The sequence below is a fragment of the Hypanus sabinus genome, chromosome 15, assembly GCF_030144855.1.
Source record: "Hypanus sabinus isolate sHypSab1 chromosome 15, sHypSab1.hap1, whole genome shotgun sequence".
Classification (NCBI taxonomy): Eukaryota; Metazoa; Chordata; class Chondrichthyes; order Myliobatiformes; family Dasyatidae; genus Hypanus; species Hypanus sabinus.
This window is the reverse complement of record NC_082720.1, coordinates 39050595-39070908: the sequence shown is the minus strand read 5'-3', so window position 1 is coordinate 39070908 and position 20314 is coordinate 39050595. Positions and strand designations below refer to the sequence as shown.

General features: G+C 37.1%; 1 protein-coding gene across 3 annotated transcripts in view; it reads left to right on the top strand.

Annotated features, from left to right (window-relative positions):
- Positions 1-20068, top strand: part of LOC132405442 (clathrin light chain B-like) — a 30172-nt gene extending 10104 nt beyond the window's left edge. Inside the window, exons 2-6 of one of the 3 annotated variants that reach the window (XM_059990242.1) lie at positions 532-578; positions 6209-6326; positions 13046-13157; positions 14825-14878; positions 19513-20068. In XM_059990242.1, coding sequence (XP_059846225.1) covers positions 532-578; positions 6209-6326; positions 13046-13157; positions 14825-14878; positions 19513-19684 — 503 coding nt within the window. In that variant the 3' untranslated portion in view covers positions 19685-20068. Of the gene's footprint in view, positions 1-531; positions 579-6208; positions 6327-13045; positions 13158-14670; positions 14879-19512 lie in introns of those variants that run through there. The other 2 variants (XM_059990243.1, XM_059990244.1) reach the window with 2 other exon arrangements.
- Positions 20069-20314: the final 246 nt, after the last annotated feature.

Below are 20314 nucleotides of genomic sequence, written 5' to 3'. Positions count from 1 at the left end.
GTAGCTCTGTCTTAAATAATTTATAGGACATCTTGATGACATGGTGTATATTGCATCAGTTTGAATTGTGTTCTGGTGTTGTTTCCTCTTGCTATTTGTATCTGATTGTTCAGTGCAAAACATCAAAAATCATCCTGATTTCAGATTTCAATTCTATTGTAGACTGCTTGCTCTCTGCAGGAGAGACAACAGCTTATTTATGTATATCCTTAGGCTTTAATTTGCATAATTTTAATTTGCAAATGAGCATTGAAATATTTGGGTCAATACTGGCTGGTATCTTTTGGGCAGGGATTTTACAGTAGAACAGTGTCTGACAGACTGTTTGTCATACATGTCTATACTTGTGTAAATCAGTGACAAGGATGCTTGCACTCTAATTATGTTGGTACATTCACTGAAATTGAATGGCATGACATTAAAATGCAATGTAACAAGGCAGAAAAAGATTGAGACTTGGCTAATCAGGTCAAATCATTAATGTTGAAGATGCAATGTAATGTTTAATGATCAACACTTTTTTCCCCACAGATGGTTTTAAAGATGAATTAGCTGAAGTTAATGGAGACGTATACCAGGTTAGTATGGAAAATTGCAGTAATTTCTTTCTAAATCTTTTTATTAATATTAGTAATATGGACAGAATACAGATGATATATTGATAAAGAAAGTACCAACATACACATTCCATTACATATGAAAAAAAAACATACATAATAGTTACAATATAAATGAGTTTACCAAGACATAAGCCATAAGATATATGTATGGACATAGTAAATCTAAATATTTCATAATGTATAATATAAAAAAAAACAGAAAAAAGAAAAAAAAATTATATAATGCAGAACTATCTAATCTAATAACTATAACTAATAAGTAATATAAAAGAAAAAAAAACAAAAGAGAAGGGGAAAAAAAAGCGGGCTGTTTATAATATCTCACAAAAATAAGTATTCATCAATGCCGTCACTTCCGGTCCTCTCAAAATACATAAGCTGAAAACTGGGAAATCAAATGAACTTGGCACAGGGTCATATTACATCATATGAAAATGTTGAATAAATGGTCTCCATAACTTTTCAAATTTAATAGAAGTCTCAAAAGTACCACTTCTAATTTTTTCTAAATTTAAACATAACATAGTTTGAGAGAACCAATTAAATACAGTGGGAGGATCAATTTCTTTCCAATTCAACAATATAGATCTTCTAGCCATCAGAGTTAGAAATGCAATCATTCGACGGGCTGAAGAAGATAAATGCAGTGAATCTAACATTGGTAAACCAAAAATTGCGGTAATAGGATGAGGTTGTAAATCAATATTCAAAACCGCAGAAATAATATCAAAAATATCTTTCCAATATTTCTCCAAAAATGAACACGACCAAAACATGTGAGTTAAAGACACAATTTCAGAATGACATCTATCACAAATAGGACTTATATGAGAGTAAAAATGAGCTAATTTATCCTTGGACATATGGGCCCTTTGTACGACCTTAAATTGTATTAGTGAATGTTTGGCACATAACGATGATGTATTAACTAATTGAAGAATTCTATCCCAATTCTCACTAGAAATACTAAAACTAAGCTCTCTTTCCCAATCCTGTTTAGTCTTATAAAGAGGCTCTGAACATATCTTCATAATTATATTATAAAGTTTTGAAATAAGCCCTTTTTGAAAAGGTTCTAATTCAAATAAACTCTCCAAAGTATCTGAAGGCACAAAATTTGGAAACGTAGAGAGTACAGAACTTAAAAAATGTCTAATCTGTAAATATCTAAAAAAAAATGAAATCTCGGCAAGTTATATTTGTTGGATAATTGTTCAAAAGACATGAAACAATTATCTAAAAATAAATCAGAAAATCTTAGTAATCCCTTAGTTTTCCAAGCTGAATAAGCTTGATCTATAATGGAAGGGTGAAAAAAACAATTAGATACAATAGGACTATTTAAAACGAATTGAGTCAACCCAAAAAATCTCCGAAATTGAAACCATATACGCAATGTATGTTTAACTATCGGGTTGTCAATTCGTTTCGGCAATTTAGAAAGAGCAAAAGGGAGAGAAGTCCCTAAAATAGAACCCAAAGCATAAGCTGATACCGATTTAGTTTCTAAACTCACCCAACAAGGGCCAAAAGATCCACCCCCATCTTTCAACCAACATAACAAATATCTAATATTAACTGCCCAATAGTAAAATCTGAAATTAGGTAATGCTAACCCGCCTTCCTTTTTTGTCTTCTGTAAATATGTTTTACCTAACCTGGGATTTTTATACTGCCATATATATGAAGAAATTTTAGAGTCAACATTAGTAAAAAAAAGATTTCGTGATAAAAATTGGTATCGCTTGAAAAATATATAAAAACTTAGGTAAAATAACCATCTTAATAGCATTAATCCTACCTATTAGGGATAGAGACAAAGGTGACCACTTAGTAAACAAACCTTTAATCTGATCAATTAAGGGTAAAAAATTAAATCTAAACAAATCTTTATGGTTTTTTGTGATTTTGATCCCTAAATAAGTGAAAGAGTCATTAACTAATTTAAAGGGTAAATTTCCATAAATTGGGACCCGTTTATTCAATGGAAACAATTCACTTTTATTAAGATTTAACTTATACCCAGAAAACTCACTAAATTGAGCCAATAATGATAAAACTGCTGGAATGGATTTCTCCGGGTTAGAAATGAATAATAATAAATCATCTGAATACAAAGATAACTTATGAATATCTGTCCCACGATTAATACCCAAAATATCCTGTGATTGTCTGATGGCAATTGCCAAATGTTCTAAGGCAATGTTAAATAGTAATGAACTAAGAGGACATCCTGTCTAGTGCCCCGAAATAGGCGAAAAAAGGGAGATCTTTGATTATTGGTAACCACTGAGGCTACTGGAGTATGATAAATCAATTTAATCCATGATATAAATATCAGACTAAAATTAAACTTCTCCAACACATTAAATAAGTAAGGCCATTCAACTCTGTCAAATGCTTTCTCCGCATCTAATGAAATCACGCATTCTGAAGTATCATGTGAGGGAGTATAAACAATATTCAACAATCTCCTAATGTTAAAAAAAGAATAACGATTTTTAATAAAGCCTGTTTGATCATCTGAAATAATTTTGGGTAATACCTTCTCCAATCTAGATGCCAGTAACTTAGAAAAAATCTTGGAGTCTACATTCAATAAAGATATAGGTCTATAAGAAGCACAATTAGTAGGGTCTTTATCTTTCTTCAATATTAGAGAAATGGAAGCTCTATAAAAAGATTGTGGCAAATTCCCTAATCTAATGGCCTCCTCAAAAACCTTACCTAACCAAGGGGAAAGAGTAGCGGAAAAAAAATTTTAAAAATTCAACTGTATAACCATCTGGACCCGGTGCTTTCCCAGAATTCATTGAGGAAATAGCCCCCTTAATTTCTACATCCGTAATAGGAGTATCCAATATCAAAAGATCATCAAATGATAACCTTGGAAAATTTAATTTTCCAAGAAAATCAGACATGGTATTATAATCTTGAGGAAATTCAGATTGATACAGGGAGGTATAGAAATCTTGAAATGCCTTATTTATCTCATCATGATTAACTGTCAGATTCCCATTCTGCTGACCAATCTTAGTGATTTGACGTTTAACCAGAGCATTCTTCAATTGACTAGCTAACAGTTTACCAGATTTATCACTATGTATATAAAAATCAGATTTAGTTTTCATTAATTGATTTTCAATCGAGGATGTAAGTAATAAACTATGTTCCATTTGAAGTTCAACCCTTTGTTTGTAAAGCTCCTTACTAGGAGCAATCGAATATTTCTTATCAATCTCTTTAATTTTATCAACCAATAAAAGAGTTTCCATCTTGATACGTTTCCTCAAACCAGCAGAATAAGAAATAATCTGTCCACGTATATAAGCTTTAAAAGTGTCCCAAAGTGTTCCGCAGGAAATATCATCTGTAGAATTAGTTGAGAAGAAGAAGTCGATCTGCTCCTCCATAAATTTTATAAAGTCAGAGTCTTGCAACAAGGTAGAGTCAAATCGCCATTGTCTAGCATTAGAAGCTGTATCCGTAAATTTCATAGAAAGTAATAACAGAGCATGATCAGAGATAGCTATAATATCATAGTTACAACCGATTACCAATGGAATAAAACAAGAGTCTACAAAAAAATAATCAATTCTTGAATAAGAGTGATAAACATGTGAGAAAAAAGAAAACTCTTTGTCTTTAGGATACCGGAATCTCCAAATATCAAAAACTCCATTGTCAGTCAAAAAAGAGTTAATACAAGTGGCCGACTTATTAGGAAAAGTCTGAATAGATAAAGATTTATCCATCAGAGGATTTAAACAACAATTAAAGTCACCACCCATTATTAACTTATATTCGTTTAGATTGGGTAAAGAAGTAAATAAAGACTTAAAAAAGTCAGGACAATCCACATTTGGAGCATAAACATTAACCAAAGCAACCTTTTTGTTACAAAGTAAACCCATAATTAACAAAAATCTGCCATTCGGATCCGAAAAAATATCATGTTGAACAAATGAAATAGAGGAGTCAATAAAAATTGAAACTCCTTTTACTTTAGCATTCGAATTTGCGTGATACTGTTGACCCCGCCAAAATCTAAAAAAACGAAATTTGTCCTCCTCACATGAGTTTCTTGTACAAAAATGATATGAGCATTAAGTCTTTGGAATACTTTGAAAATCTTCTTTCGTTTAATTGGATGATTTAAACCATTAGTATTCCAAGACACAAAATTAATGGTCTGAGCCATAATTCTATAATCAACCCTTTGGTATAGAAAGGGTTAACCAACTTATAAACTCATGCACCCGGAAGAGGAACAAAAGTAGTGAGAAAACCCGGAAGTGACGACAACACAGACATATTTGAAGTTCAAAAACAGCCCGAATAAAAAAACTAACACAAACTGGTACAAAAAAAAAATAGAATTAGTAAACAGACCATCCCCTCCCACCCCCCGAGAAAAAGAGAAAAAGCCAGAATATGACTTAAAAAGAGAAAAAGTAAGACTAATCCTACCCCCATGTCAGTTGAAGAACACTCCATATAAAAAGGATATAAATTGCAGTAATTTCAATGTGCAGAATCTGCTCAACGGGCTAGGCAAATGTGCAGAAATAGTGCCTGCATTCATTTGAATAGAAGTTTGTTCAAGTAATCTAATCCTTTTCCTTTTAATACCTGACATGTTCTTTATTTGAATTATTTCAGCATGTTCTAATTTTGGATGAATTTTAAACTGATTTGGCAACAGTTTGGCAGCATTTTATAGCTTGGGGGGGGGGGGGGGTTTACTACCTCTATCACTGTGAAGGGAGTTATGCAATTGAAGACCTGATTGCTGTGCAGCCCTGGGAGTGTGAATGGATACTGGGTGATTTAAAACATGCTAATATAGCACTATGGGTCAGCACTGTTAAGCAAAATTAGGACAATTACATTGGATTCCAGGGTATGGGCCTTACTGTACTGTAATGATTTGAAGTGAACCAGGGCTTCCCTGCGAGATTTTTGAATCTTGTCTCAATTCTGTTCCAATTGTGAAGCTTGCTTTTCAGAGTAAGATTTTTCAATGTGGCTCCCAAAGCTTTGCCTGAAAGCAGAAACAATTAGAAATGTTTTTTTAACTGATCAGGGAAGTACTCTGCACTTTAATGAACGGGAATTATTTTGCACTACACTGTTGCTACAAAACAATTTTCATGACAATAATAAATCCTGATACCTGATTTGCCATAAAACATTGGGGAGAGTGGGCCACAATTTGTTGCTTGATCTGAATGTTAATTGCAAGTTAAAAATCATTAATATAACCTTGAACTTTTCTGAAGTGATAGTGATGTGACAAATCATTGGATAGTGATGTCACAAATCACTTAATTTAACACTAGTGGTTTTGGTATTTTCATGCCTCAGACTTAGTGGTGTAGTATATGGTGAACTATAATTTAGTGGAGGAAACTCATTTAAACTCCAATGAAGAAAATAAAATCTTTGATTGCACCTATCAAAATGCTCTGGGTACTAATCATACTTAAACTTAATCTAACGATGAAACAGCAGAATTGACCATATTGTACATTTAAGCAGGCTCATCAATAAAAATTGAGTCATACTTGTGTAATCTGCTATTACAGGAATCAAATGGTCCAAATGACAGTTATGCAGCAATAGCTCGGGCAGATCGCTTGAGTCAGGAACCAGAAAGCATTCGAAAGTGGAGAGAAGAACAGATAACCCGTCTCGAAAATCTTGGTAAGTACCTTGTATGCATGTTTGTAAACTTGAAAACCAAATGCTTTGCCCCAAATGAAAATGTGAACTAATCCTGTGCAACAGAAGAACTAAAAGCATCTGTTTTCTACATTTGCTTTCAAGTGGAGGATCAATGTTTTATGAGAATCTTGTACTTAAAGTATTGCTTTTTAAGGAATGTTGTTTCAATGGAAAAGAAAATTGTGTACACACTAAAGAGCATTTGTCTGTTAAGTTAGAGTACCTTGAAAAATTATTCAGGCCCCACTATCTTCACATTTTACTGTCTCATTTTTCTAAATTTAAAATGTGTTGAATTGAGATTTGCTGAGCTAGTCTACAAAACATTGGGCATCATGTCAAATCAAAATAAATATTCCAAAGCCTGTCAAAAATTTAAAATTTAAAAACCAAAATTAGGGCTGGAAAATGCATTCATCCCCTTTGTAATTACTACGCTAACTTTACTCAATAGCAATATAATTACCATACCAACTCACCCACTTTGTTAATGGACAAAATTGGAGGATCACCTGTTTTCAAGTAATTCATAAAAATGCTCCAAATACCCCTCCACCCTGCCTATGGCAAGCCAAGTCAAAATGAAGACAAAAGACCATTCAAGACTAGTCAGTAAAATGATAATAGAGAAGAACAAATCTGGGGAAGGGTACAAGATTATCTCAAAGGCATTGAATCATGCCTCTGAGCTCAGTGCAGTCCAGTGTAAAAATAAAAGAAATTGGGGGGGGAGAAAATGAAGCCAGAGTCACACTGCCTAGGTCAGGTCACCCCTAAGCTTAGTCGCCGGAAAAGAATGGCACTTATAAGAGAAGCTACTGTGATGCCAACAGAAACTGAGTGAATTCCAGATGTCAGTAGCTGCAACTGGAGATGAAGATCATGGTTCCACCCTTTCATAAAATGGGTATTCATTATAGAGTGGCAAGGAAGAAGCCCTGGTTTAAAAAAAAACACATTTCCTTGCTCATAAAGACTTTGCAAAGTGTCACTTTGAAGATACTGTAAATATGTGCAAGAAGGTCTTGTAGTCAGATGAGACTAAAGTGGAACTTTTTGGCCTCAATACTGAATAGTATGTGTGGTGTAGTAAAGTATAGTGGAAGTAGCAGCATGTTATGGGAATGCTTTTTCAGCAGCAGGGACTGGATTGACGGGAAGATGAATGCTGCAAAACAGAGATCCCAGATGAGGACTTGCTAGCCTCTGCCAGAAAGCTTAACCTTGGGAGGAAGTTTGTCTTTCAGCAGGACAACAATCCAACATCCATGGCTGCCAAAGCAACCATGGAGTGGCTTCAAATGAAAAAAATTGATGTCCTAAGTGGCCAATCATAGTCCTGAACTTAACCCAATCTAACATCTCTGGCAAGCCCTCTAGATACAGATACCAATCCTCAAAGGGATCAGAAGCAGAGAGAGTGAGCAGTTTCAAGTTCCTGGGTGTCAAGGTCTGAGGATCTAACCTGCTCTCAATAATCAATGTAGTTATACAGAAGGCAAGACAGCGACTATACTTCTTTAGGAGTTTGAAGAGATTTGGCATGTCGACAAGTACACTCAAAACTTCTTTTGATCTACTGTGGAGAGCATTCTGACAAGCTGTATCACTGTCTGGTATGGAGGGTGGGGTGGGGGGCTACTGCACAGGACTGAAAGAAGCTGCAGAAGGTAGTCAGGTCCATCTTGTACTAGCCTACAAAGTTCTAAGGACATCTTCAAGGAGCAGTGTCTCGGAAAGGCAGCATCCATTATTAAAGCACTCCAGCACCCTGAGCATGCCCTTTTCTCACTTACCATCAGGTAGGAATCCTGACGGCACACACTCAGCGATTCAGGAACAGCTTCTTCCCCTCTGCCATCCGGTTCCTAAATGGATATTAAACCCTTTGGACACTACCTCACTTTTTAATATACTGTATTTCTGTTTTTCAAAGTTTTTTAAAATCTGTTCAATATATGTATACTGTAATTGATTTATATTATTTTTATTTTAGTATTTTGTTCTCTTCTATATTATGCATTCCATTGAACCGTTGCTGCTAAGTTAACAAGTTTCACATCACATGCCAGTGATAATAAACCTGATTCTGATTGCTGTCCACCACCAAAGAGGCATGGACAAACCTTGCTCCATCATGTTGTGCAAAACTAATAGAAACTTATCCAGAAAGAAAAAAAACTGTAATAGCTGCAAGAGGTTGTTGAATTAAGGACTGGAGAAAAAAATGATAAATACTGCTGGCATAACAGTTTTTGAATTTTTAGTTTTTCATGCTTTATAAATTTTCTCTGCTTTTAGTGTGGGGGGGGAAGAGTGAGCATGTAATTCACAAATAAATTCTCAGTTAATTTTATCAAAAATCCCTGGTTCTAATACTAATTTATAAATGTGAACGAGGGGTTGTGGACTGAATACTTTAACAAAGCACCGTAGATGATTGCACAAAACACTTTGCCCTTTGTTTTGGTTGATTGCACAAGCTTGGTGTACTTGGCTAAATCATTTACAGTAACACACAAAATGCTGGAGGAACTTGGCAGGTCGGTTATCTATGGGAAAAGAATAGAATTGACATTTTAGGCTGAGACCTTTCAGAACTGGAAAGGAAGGGGGAAGAAGTCAGAATAAATGTGGGAGAGGGAAAGAAGTACAAGCTAGGATTGCTAGGGGGTGGGAACCAAACTGAAGAGACAGAGGAAGAGGCATTTGGCTCACAAATAGAGAAAGCTTGGAGACATTGTGAGAGGGGGGATAGGCAAGTGATTGAGAAGGGATGCGCTCAGACCGATGGCTTGAGGTGTGTCTATTTTAATGCAAGGAGTATTATGAATAAAGCGGATGAGCTTAGAATGTGGATCAGTACTTGGAGCTATGATGTTATGGCCATTACACAGACTGGGATGGCTCAGGGGCAGGAACAGTTATTTTGACTGCCAGGCTTTGGATGTTTCAGAAGGTGGGAGGGGGGGCGGGGTGACACTGTTGATCATAGATAGTGTCACGGCTGTAGAAAAGGAGGAAGACATGGAGGAATTGTCTACGGAGTCTCTGTGGGTGAAAGTTAGGACCAGGAAGGGGTCAATAACTCTACTGGGTGTTTTTTACAGACCACCCAATAGTAACAGGGACATCGAGGAGCAGATAGGGAGACAAATTCTTGAAAAGTGTAATAATAACAGGGTTGTCGTGGTGGGAGATTTTAGTTTCCCAATTATCGATTGGCATGTTCCTAGAGCGAGGGGTTTAGATGGGGTGCAGTTTGTTAGGTGTGTTAAGAAGGTTTCTTGACACAATATGTAGATAAGCTTATAAGAGGAGAGGCTGTACTTGATCTGGTATTGGAAAATGAATCTGGTCAGGTGTCAAATCTCTCAGTGGGAGAACATTTTAGAGGTGGTGATCACAACTCTATCTCCTTTACCATAGCATTGGAGAAGGGTAGGAACAGACAAGTTAGGAAAGCATTTAATTGGAGTAAGGGGAAATGTGAGGCTATCAGGCAGGAACTTGGGAAGCATGAATTGGAAACAGATGATCTTAAGGAAATGTACAGAAGAAATGTGGCAAATGTTCAGGGGATATTTGCGTGGAGTCCTGTATAGGTACATTCCAATGAGACAGGGAAAGGATGGTAGGGTACAGGAACTGTGGTGTACAAAGGCTGTTGTAAATCTAGTCAAGAAGAAAAGAAGAGCTTATGAAAGGTTCAAAAAACTAGGCAATGATAGAGATCTAGAAGATTATAAGGCTAGCAGGAACTAGTTCAAGAAAGAAATTAGGAGAGCCAAAAAGGGCCATGAGAAGTCCTTGGCAGACAGGATTAAGGAAAACCCCAAGGCATTCTACAAGTATGTGAAGAGCAAGAGGATAAGATGTAAGCATTTAGAACAATGGAACAGTGTGTATGGAACCAGAGGAGATAGCAGAGATACTTGATGAGTACGTTGCTTCAGTATTCATCAAGGAAAAGGATCTTGGCGATTGTAAGGCTGACTTACAGCAGACTGAAAATCCTGAGCATGTAGATATTAAGACAGAGGATGTACAGGAGCTCTTGGAAGGCATCAATTTGGATAAGTTATTGGGACTGGATGAGATGTACCCCAGTCTACTCTGGGAGGTGAGGGAGGAAATTGCTGAGCTTCTGGTGATGATCTTTGCATCATCAATGGGGATGGGAGAGGTTCTGGAGGATTGGAGGGTTGCAGATGTTGTTCCATTATTCAAGAAAGGGAGTAGAGATATCCCAGGAAATTATAGACCAGTGAGTCTTAATTCAGTGGTTGGTAAGTTGATGTTGAACATCCTGAGTGGCAGGATTTAAGAACATTTGGAGAGGCATAATTTGATTAGGAATAATCAGCATGGCTTTGTCCGAGGCAGGTCATGCCTTGTGAGCCTGATTCAATTCTTTTGAGGATGTGACAAAACACATTGATGGTAGAGCAGTAGATGTAGTGTATACAGATTTCAGCAAGGCATTTGACAAGGTACATGCAAGGCTTATTGAGAAAGTAAGGAGGCATGGGGTCAAAGGGGAAATTGCTTTGTGGATCCAGAACTGGCTTACCCACAGAAGGCAAAGAGTGGTTGTGGATGGGTCATATTCTGCATCGATGTTGGTCAGCAGTGGTGTGCCTCAGGGATCTGTTCTGGGACCCCTGCTCTTCATGATTTTTATAAATGACCTGGATGAAGAAGTGAAGGGATGGGTTAGTAAATTTGCTGATGACACAAAGGTTGGGGGGTGTTGTGGATAGTGTGGAGGGCTGTCAGAAGTTACAGCAGGACATTGATAGGATGGAAAACTGGGCTGAGATGTGGCAGATGGAGTTCAACCCAAATAAATCTGAGGTGATTCATTTTGGTAGGTCAAATATGATGACAGAATATAGTATTAATGTAAGACTCTTGGCAGTGTGGAGAATCAGAGGGATCTTTGGGTCTGAGTCCATAGGACGCTCAAAGTAGCTGCGCAGGTTGACTCTGTGATTAAGAAGGCATATGGTGCATTGGCCTTCATCAATTGTGGGATTGAGTTTAGGAGCTGAGAGGGAATGTTGCAGCTAGATAGGACCCTGGTCAGACCCCACTTGGAATACTGTGCTCAGTTCTGGTCGCCTCACTACAGGAAGGATGTAGAAGCCATAGAAAGGGTGCAGAGGAGATTTATAAGGATATTGCCTGGATTGGGGAGCATGCCTTGTGAGAATAGGTTGAGTGAACTTGACCTTTTCTCCTTGGAGTGATAGAGGATGAGAGCTGACCTGATAGAGGTGTATAAGATGATGAGAGGCATTGATCTTGTGGATAGTCAGAGGCTTTTTCCCGGGGTGGAAATGGATAATATGAGAGGGCACAGTTTTAAGGCACTTGGAAGTAGGTACAGAGGAGATATCAGGGGTAAGTTTTTTATGCAGAGAGTGGTGAGTGTGTGGAATAGGCTGCAGGTGGAGGTGGATATGATCAGGTCTTTTGAGTGACTCCTCGACAGGTATATGGAACTCAGAAAAATAGAGGGCTATGTGTAATCCTGGATAATTTCTCGGGTAAGGACATGGTCAGCACAACTTTGTAGGCCGAAGGGCCTGTATAGTGCTGTAGGTTTTCAATGTTTAGAATGTGATGGATAAAATCAGGTGAGGGGGAACGTATGTGGGTAAATCATTAACAACTTTATCTGAATGTTGCTTCCAATATTCAAATCTTAGTTTGCCCTGGTTTAGGTTTGACCACATAGAGTGCTTGACTTATGAGAACTGAGACTTGAATGTAGCTGAGCCAGTTTCGAATTGCTATATAAAGTGCTCTGGAAGTATTCAAGTCATTATATAAGATTTACTGAATGATCAGGTATTTCACTTTAAGCTTCGTTGGCAGTAGGCTGTCCTGCTCATGCACGTTGATTGTAATCTTGGGTTTGTCTCAGAAGTGAAACCTATTTGGAACATGGCAAAATTCATTTTGCATTCACTGTTCACAAGCTACCAATCAACTCATGTTCCTGGCAGCCAAAACTGAATTGCTGATTTCTAACATTCATTTGGTAACTACACGAGTTCTGGGTCTGCTTTTTGTGTAAGCATTCAGTAACTGTGCTTCTGCCTCTGCTTTTCCAGTTAGTGAATTCTATCCCCATTGCTCCAGAATATTTCCTTCCTCCTTTCTGCTTGCTTTACCAAGATAGTCTGGGCCTCCTCTATTCATCTCAAATGATCTCTCTTAAGTCTTTATACTTCAAACAAAGCAGTCTCAGCATATTGATCTTATTGTCCCATTTCTGTGAAACTTGCTGAAATCCCTCTGTACTTTATTATTTGAAAAATAGTTACCACTTGCTATCTTGCTGTGGTCTAGATGTTTTTCTTTTTGTGAATCACTCTGCTAATTTGGCATTTTAGGTAAACTTCTCAATCAGTTTGAGTTGAAGTACTTATTACACAAGTAACTGTGCTAAATCCACCAAACTCATTTGCATGCATTCTGCAGTTAACATAACTCATTGGTCCTCTGCAGTCCTACAGAGCATTTTTAATTTGCCATCTTTTCACGGATCTCATAAAAATCAGACACCCTACTAAAGTAACAAAATGAAACCTAAGAAAAACTTGAGTTTCAAATGAAGCAAGTGTAATCCATTGGTTTTTCAAGTATTTGTAGCTTTATCAAGTCTGTAACAATTGTTTCTTTATCAGATGCTGCTTCTCGAAAAGCAGAAATGGAATGGAAAGAGAAGGCAAAAAAGGAACTGGAAGAATGGTATATTCGGCAGAATGAGCAATTGGAGAAAATCAAGAAAAATAACAGGTATGACAATGTTTGAAGTTTATCTCTTGACCATAAAGTCCTAAATCGTGGAAATCTTGAGCTTGCTGTTATGGAGAGCTTTAGAATGCTTGATAATTTTAAATTCACAAGAGCATTGTAAAGTTATTAGTTATTCATTTTATGATTGCATAATTTTAAGGATAATACTGCAGTAAAGATAAATCTAGTTGTATTATTTTGTGATTCAATAGGGTTGGGGTGAAGCATTTTGTGTTTAACTGGATTGTGTGAGGGATCCAACATTGAATTAAGATGCTACAAACTATTTCCATACACCACACACTTAGCTTGCTCTTCCTATCGCTGGTTATTTCGGGGAGGGGGAACATATTTGAACTATGGTTTTAATTTTCTTAGATTTCTTTTTTTCATACAATGATGTGCTTTAAACAAATCAATTTAAATGTCTCCTGTTTACAATGTGATCAAGCCCATTTGTTTTGGTGAGAATTCATTTACAAAAAAGTGGCAATTGCTGAGGAACAGATGATGTCTCCCAAGTTTAAAATCATATCTTTTTTTATAATGAGCCATAACATAATTATAAAAATAATCTTAAGTCTTGCACTTTGCAAGTCAACTTAAATAAAATGCCTAATGCAATAAGTACTTGAGTGTAATTGAATATTATGCATGATCTTTAGCAACTGGATTTCTAATTCTTCTGTCTGAACTTGTTTATCCTCTGTTAAATTTGTTTTGATTAACTTAGATATTTGTAAACTCTATAAATTTTTAGTCTTAGTGGTGTCATCTTCCGTGGTTTATGCATTTCAAAGTTTAAGAGAAGGCATGAAATGCAAAGAAAGTGCGGGTTGAGCTTCAATTTTGGGCACCTCGCTTTATGTATGTTGAAACTTTGGAGTATTTGAAGGCTGCAGATATTTTGCTTGTTGAAGTTGGGAGTGGACTAAATTAGATGGAATTGTTCTCCCAAAGAGCAGTGCAGAAGGATTGGTAACTAAAGGGCAGCCTTCTGAAGTGAAGAAAAGAGTGAGTGATTGGAGAGTTTTTTTAAAAGCAGCAAATTCCGATGTGGAATGCACTGCCTGAGTTTTGACATAAACATTTCAGGCAGGGGGTTTAATTGACTGTGTCAGATGGGTTTAGGAATGATATTGACACCTTTGATTGAGAGAAATTGAAACAAGTTTTGAAGGAATTTGATGCCCCAGAATCAGATTTTACTGTCTTTACTGCAATTGTTTACTGCAGTATGCAGAAATGTTTTTTGTGTTAGGATTACTAGATGTACTAATATTGGGGAAAGTATATAATATATTTTTATTTGGAATATCTCAGTTAAAAGACATGCTTGTAGCTTTGGAATGCAGCAATTTGAATGTTAGAGTATGACCACAGGATAGAGATTCATTTCAGTGAAAATCAAGTCCATACGTGTGACTATTGTAAAATTAGATTTGCTTTAGATTGCCCCAACAGTACTTTCCCACTTAAGGTTTACAGTGGAAATTTTTTTCTATTTTCCTAGCTTATTCCAGGCAAAGGTAAAATAATTACTAAAAATATTAACACTGTCCTTCCTCTTTTTATCCCTTTTTCTGCACCTACCTTTTACAACTTCTATGCTCCCTTTGCTGTTGATCTGCTGGTTCACTTTCTGGACTAACATGCATGTGCACTAGGATCGCTGATGAAGCTTTCTACAAACAGTCCTTCGCTGATGTGATAGGCTACGTGTATGTTGGCTATTTTCTTTTTAATTGCACATTAGCTGTAGAACACCTTTTCAGAATATTTACATATGAAATTTCAAATCTGAGTTAAGGTTAGTGCTTTGGGACTATTTTGTAATGTCTGATCTTTAGATTAGAACACTGGGCCAATCAATATTTGACAACCAAATAGTAATTTATTTAGCAATCTGATTATTCTGTAGCATTGTAACTTGTAACTTTGAGTGGAAAATGTTAAGACGTTTCCTATTTTTGACTCTAATAATCACTGCACCCTTCCACCCTACCAGTGCCTTAAGCAGCTGTTCAGGTGAGACTAGACAATGTTTTGGAGCTAATATACCAATATAATTTAACCTATCTGTAACTGCACAAATAAATCCATATTTTATATTGCTTCGTTATTAATGAATACTAGCTAATTTCTCCTTGTGTTCAGCATAGGCCATTACAGCAATATATGTGAATTTGGTTCAAATTGGGTTATAAAACTGCTGGAGGCACTCGACAGGTAACGCAGCATCTCTGGATGCAAAGGAATAAATTGGCATCTTGGTTCAAGACCCTGCATCAGGATGGGGTCCTGGAGGTACTGTACAAGCTGCAAGGCAAAACATTAGCTGTTCACAAACATTCCCCTCATTTGGAATGCTTGTGACACTAAAACTTGGACAGTAGTTTTTAGAGCACATGTTGTCTTTTGTTGCATTTAGTATTAGTTGTAGGTTGCTTGTTTCATATTTAAGTTTCAACTTCATTGCATTGTTTCCTTGATTCAATACATTTAATGAGAGCAATTCTTTTAATGGCGTTGATTTTATTTACTTTCATTTCACATCCACAACAAACTTGTGTATACATGATGTTTAAAAAAAAAATCCTGCCATAAATTAAAACCCAAATCTTCCAGATGATTGTACTTATCAATTCTAGGCATTGTTTTTGCACCAATGTAAAGCCTTGACATTAAGCAGTCAGGGTCACTTGTTATCAGTTGGTTTTTGAGGCATTGGAAATCCAGATAAATGGCATGCTTTAAGTAAATATGAACTAAGAAAATTGGGAACTTTAAAGTAGATGTATTTAAAATTGTGAAGCAGCAAAATGAAGTTTGAGGGATAACAATGATTATAGATTCACAGGTAAAACTATGATAAATACTCGTTGGTGAATGAAATCATTGAAACTTTTAAATGAGTGATATAGAACAATAAAAGTAAGTGGACATAAGGGAACACAAAATCCTGGAGGAACTTTGGTCAGGCTGCGGCCATGGCTTTTCTTTAGGGTCTTGGCCTGAGATATTGACTACTCATTTCCATTGATACTGCTTGACCGGTGTTCCTCCAGTACCTTTTGTGTGTTGCTTTGGATTTCTAGCATTTGCAGAATTTCTCATGTTTATAATTTAGTGGAAATACAGGACTTAATTGCTACTTGTGTAGTGTTAGCACCACTGACAATGCATTTTTTAGTGGTATGGTTTTCTATTAGTAGTGTTGATTGATTATGGTTATTCAAGACATAGAAATTTAAAAATATCCATAAAATGTGTGCTCTTGTATTGCATTTTGTTTTAACTGTAGGATGACTTAAGAAATTAGTCAGCAAGTCCAATATATGCACAAGTGGAAAGTATTCATTTCTGAGCTTTTTATTCTGGACTAAAGAATGTCCCATGATGGCAATATAAAATAAACATTAAGTCTACTATAATAAGAACTTGTAAAAATAGCTAAACCTTATAGAATTTATTTTGTAAGAGAAAGCAAATTGATATCTAATAACACACAAAGTACAGGAGGAATTCAGCTAGTCAGGCAGCATCTGTAGAGGGGAATATGCAGTCAACATTGAGCTGAGACTCTTCATCAAGCCAGAAACTAAGACCTTTCATAAAGCAGAATCTGAAGGTGGGGAGGGAAAGGAGTGCAAGCTTTCAGGTGATGGGTGAAACCTGGTGAGGGGGAAAGTGGGTGGGGGCGGGGGAAGGAGGAATGAAGTTAGAAGCTGGAAGATGATCCTGTGGCGACCCACTTTCTGCGCAGGTGAACCGGCTCACAAATAGCCAGCGCGCGGGGGGGAGACTTTGGTAATGCACTTCTGACGTCATTTCTGCCCGGGGAGGGTGGGCGCTAGGGATTAAGTGCCAATGCCGCGAAGTTTGAATAGTCTCGAAACGACTTACCGACTGCGTGTCGTTATTTCAGCACTGTGTGTAGCACATCGCTACAATCCTACCTTTTGCGACAGACTGAGTGGAGGCGCTCTACAAAGCGGTCCCTTATCGAGGCAGGATCTCCCGGTGACCTCCCATTTTGATTTGACTTCCCATTCAATTGCCACGATGAGGCCACACTTGGGTTGTAGTTACAACACCTCGTATTCCATCTGGATAATGTCCCATCTGATGGCATGAACATCAATTTTTCTCTCTGATAAATTCTCTCCCTCTCCCCTCTTCCATTCATCATTCTGGTTCCTCTCTCACCCTTCTCTTCTCACCTGCCCATCATTTCTTTGGTTTCTCTCTCTTTCCCTTTCCCCATGGTCCACTATCCTCTCCTGTCAGAATCCTTCCTCAGCACTTCACCTCTTCCATCTCTCACCTCTCAGCTTCTTTCTTTCTTCCCTTTCCATCCACCCACCTTCATCCTCATCTGGTTTTATCTATCGCTTGTACTCGTTCCCTCCCCACACTTAATCTGGCTTTTGCCCCTTTTTATTTATTAAGATACAGCATGGAGTAAGTCCTTCCAGCCCTTCAAGTTGTGCCACCCAGAGACCCTGATTTTAACCCTAGCCTAATCACTGAACAGTTTAATATAATTAATCTACCAACCAGTATGTTTTTGGATTGTGGGAGGAAGCTGGGGCATTTGAAGGCAGTCCAGGTAGTCATGGGGAGAATGTACTAACTCCTTATAGGCAGCGATGGGAATTGAACCTGGGTCGCTGATACTGTAAAGTGTAGTACTGTGCCAGTGTAAAGCATGGTACTATGCTACTGTACTGATGAAGGATCTTGGCCTGAACTGTAGGCTGTTTAGTCCCCTCCATAGATGCTGCCTGACTTGCTGAGTTAATCCAGCACTTGTGTGTTGCTCAACAATTCCAGCATCTGCAGTGTTTTTTGTTTATGAAATCTGCTAACTTGATGTTTCTCCGAATTTGCTCAATGCAGACATTCCCAGACAAGCTGTGGTCACGTGAAAGCCAAGAAACATCCATTGGTTACATTTAGTCAAACATCTGGTTCAATTCGGCATTGTTGTCAACTATCAGACTGTCAAGCTTTGAATTTTAAATATTTATGAAGATACTATATTTTTTTTAAAAATCTGACTTAAGTCTGTATTTCATCTCATTTCCTCATTTGTTAGTACATTGCAAGTTAGATTTACATGATCTGTTTGTGTGAAAAGATGTCTTAAACTTCATGGTTTGTTTCTGTTTTTCTGCAATTCTGCTTCTAATCTTAAATCTGTTTTTGGACACATCTAAGTTGATCTGTATCATCGTGATGAATGCAAAGGATATTTGGCCTTGATTTTCTGGAGTAACAAGACTAATTTCTTTCAGAATTTGTTCTCTTGCTTACCTTTTAATTCAGAGCTATGAACTCTGCTGTATGCCTTTTCAAACTTATTTCTGTTTGTTTGGAAATCTAATGGAATGTTCAATCTTTCAAATTGGTAGCATTGTCACCAAAATGAGTATTCAATCCAAGGAATAGAATGTGTACCTTGGAAATTGTTTCCCCGGTAAAACAAAAGATAAAAATGAAAATTTGTCTATTCTAACTGCTCTAGGACCAACCTTTGAAGTAAAGTTCAAACTTGGACTGTGGATTTTGGCAAGTTTGTATGATTGGCTGTATCTCTGAGAATTGCATGTAACCAATCACTCAGCCATTCAACATTTTTCTCATTCATCATTAGGTTGTAAAGATGTTTTTCATCAAGTTTCTCTTTTGACAGCCATTCTTTCATTCACTTTCACAATTTGCATAGCAACAGGTGAAATGTAATTAAGAGATTGTGATCTTAAACAGCCAGATGTAGATGTTCATAGACTTCATTCACATATTTTGGAACAGAAAAATCCTCGAGGCAAACTGACTAGGCTAAGAGCATGCTTATTGGATCAGCAAAGACTCTGTAAAACAAGGTAGAACCCTGGATTCTGCTCATTGATTTATTAGAAGAGGAACAAGTTTAGTTATTTTATGGCTAAATCTTGTAGTTCTGAGACATGCAGCCATCAAGATTCTGGATGCCATCCTTTACCTGATTATTCTAGATAGTTGATAGGGTTATTGCAAATGGCCTCCACTCTTTTCAGTAAAAGATGGGATCACTCTTACCTATCAACATCCAGTGAAGCACTGGGTTGGGAAAAAAACTAATGTTCTCAGCAACAAAGCTCCAAGTTATTTAATTTGCCTAAACTTGCTGTTGAATAGCTGCTTGGGGTACTGTGAAGTATTATTGCTCCTGTCTAAGCAATTGTGCCCCCGTTAAAGACCTATAGAATAGTTAGTGGCAGTAGCTAAAATTTGCATCACTGGTATTTATAATTAAATTCTGTCGTCAAGTAACATGGTGCTGGATTCTCACCTTTGGCTATCATTTCAGAGCTGCAGAAGAGGCCTTTGTCCAGGACTCTGAAGAAGATACACCGGGAACGGAATGGGAGCGAGTAGCACGTCTTTGTGATTTCAATCCCAAAACCAGCAAGCAATCTAAGGATGTATCGCGTATGCGTTCTGTACTGATATCACTTAAGCAGTCACCATTAGTCCGCTAGACCAATGCGGCATGTGTGGGCTTTCCTGTTACTCTAATCGCGTCCTACAAAATTGATGGCCATTAGAATAGAAGGATGGGTGTTAGTCATTCCAGTTTGGACCAAACCAGTGTAAATTGCAAAATCTGAGTTCGATTATTTTCAGAACTGCGTGTGGTTTGTTGCCAATTTCTTGGGTTATTGGGCAAGCAGATAAAATGGTTGCTCTCATACACTCCTGATTCTCATTAATGTTTAACTTTCTCAATTATTGATATCCCCACACTGTCCTTGTGCTGCATCACATTATTTATGCATGAATTATGAGTGCAATCTATTGGCCCTTGTTTAAGAAAATCATGTTGACTACACTGTTATGCATTAAAGGTTAAATATTAAAACTTATTCAGTTTGTTCATACTATTATTAACTTGTACTTTTTATTCAAATGAACAATGATTTTAGCCTCATCCTATTATAGGTTGGTGAAAGAATAATTGGGCATGTTCAATGTATTGTGTGCAAAACCTTCAGCAATTTGCTTGTTGAGAGTGGAGAGGAATACAGTTTTCTAGAGATTCTGTATCCTCCGGACTTCTGCTGTGCTAAAGCACTGAATGTTTTGATGATCATACTATTGTGTGCAATTAC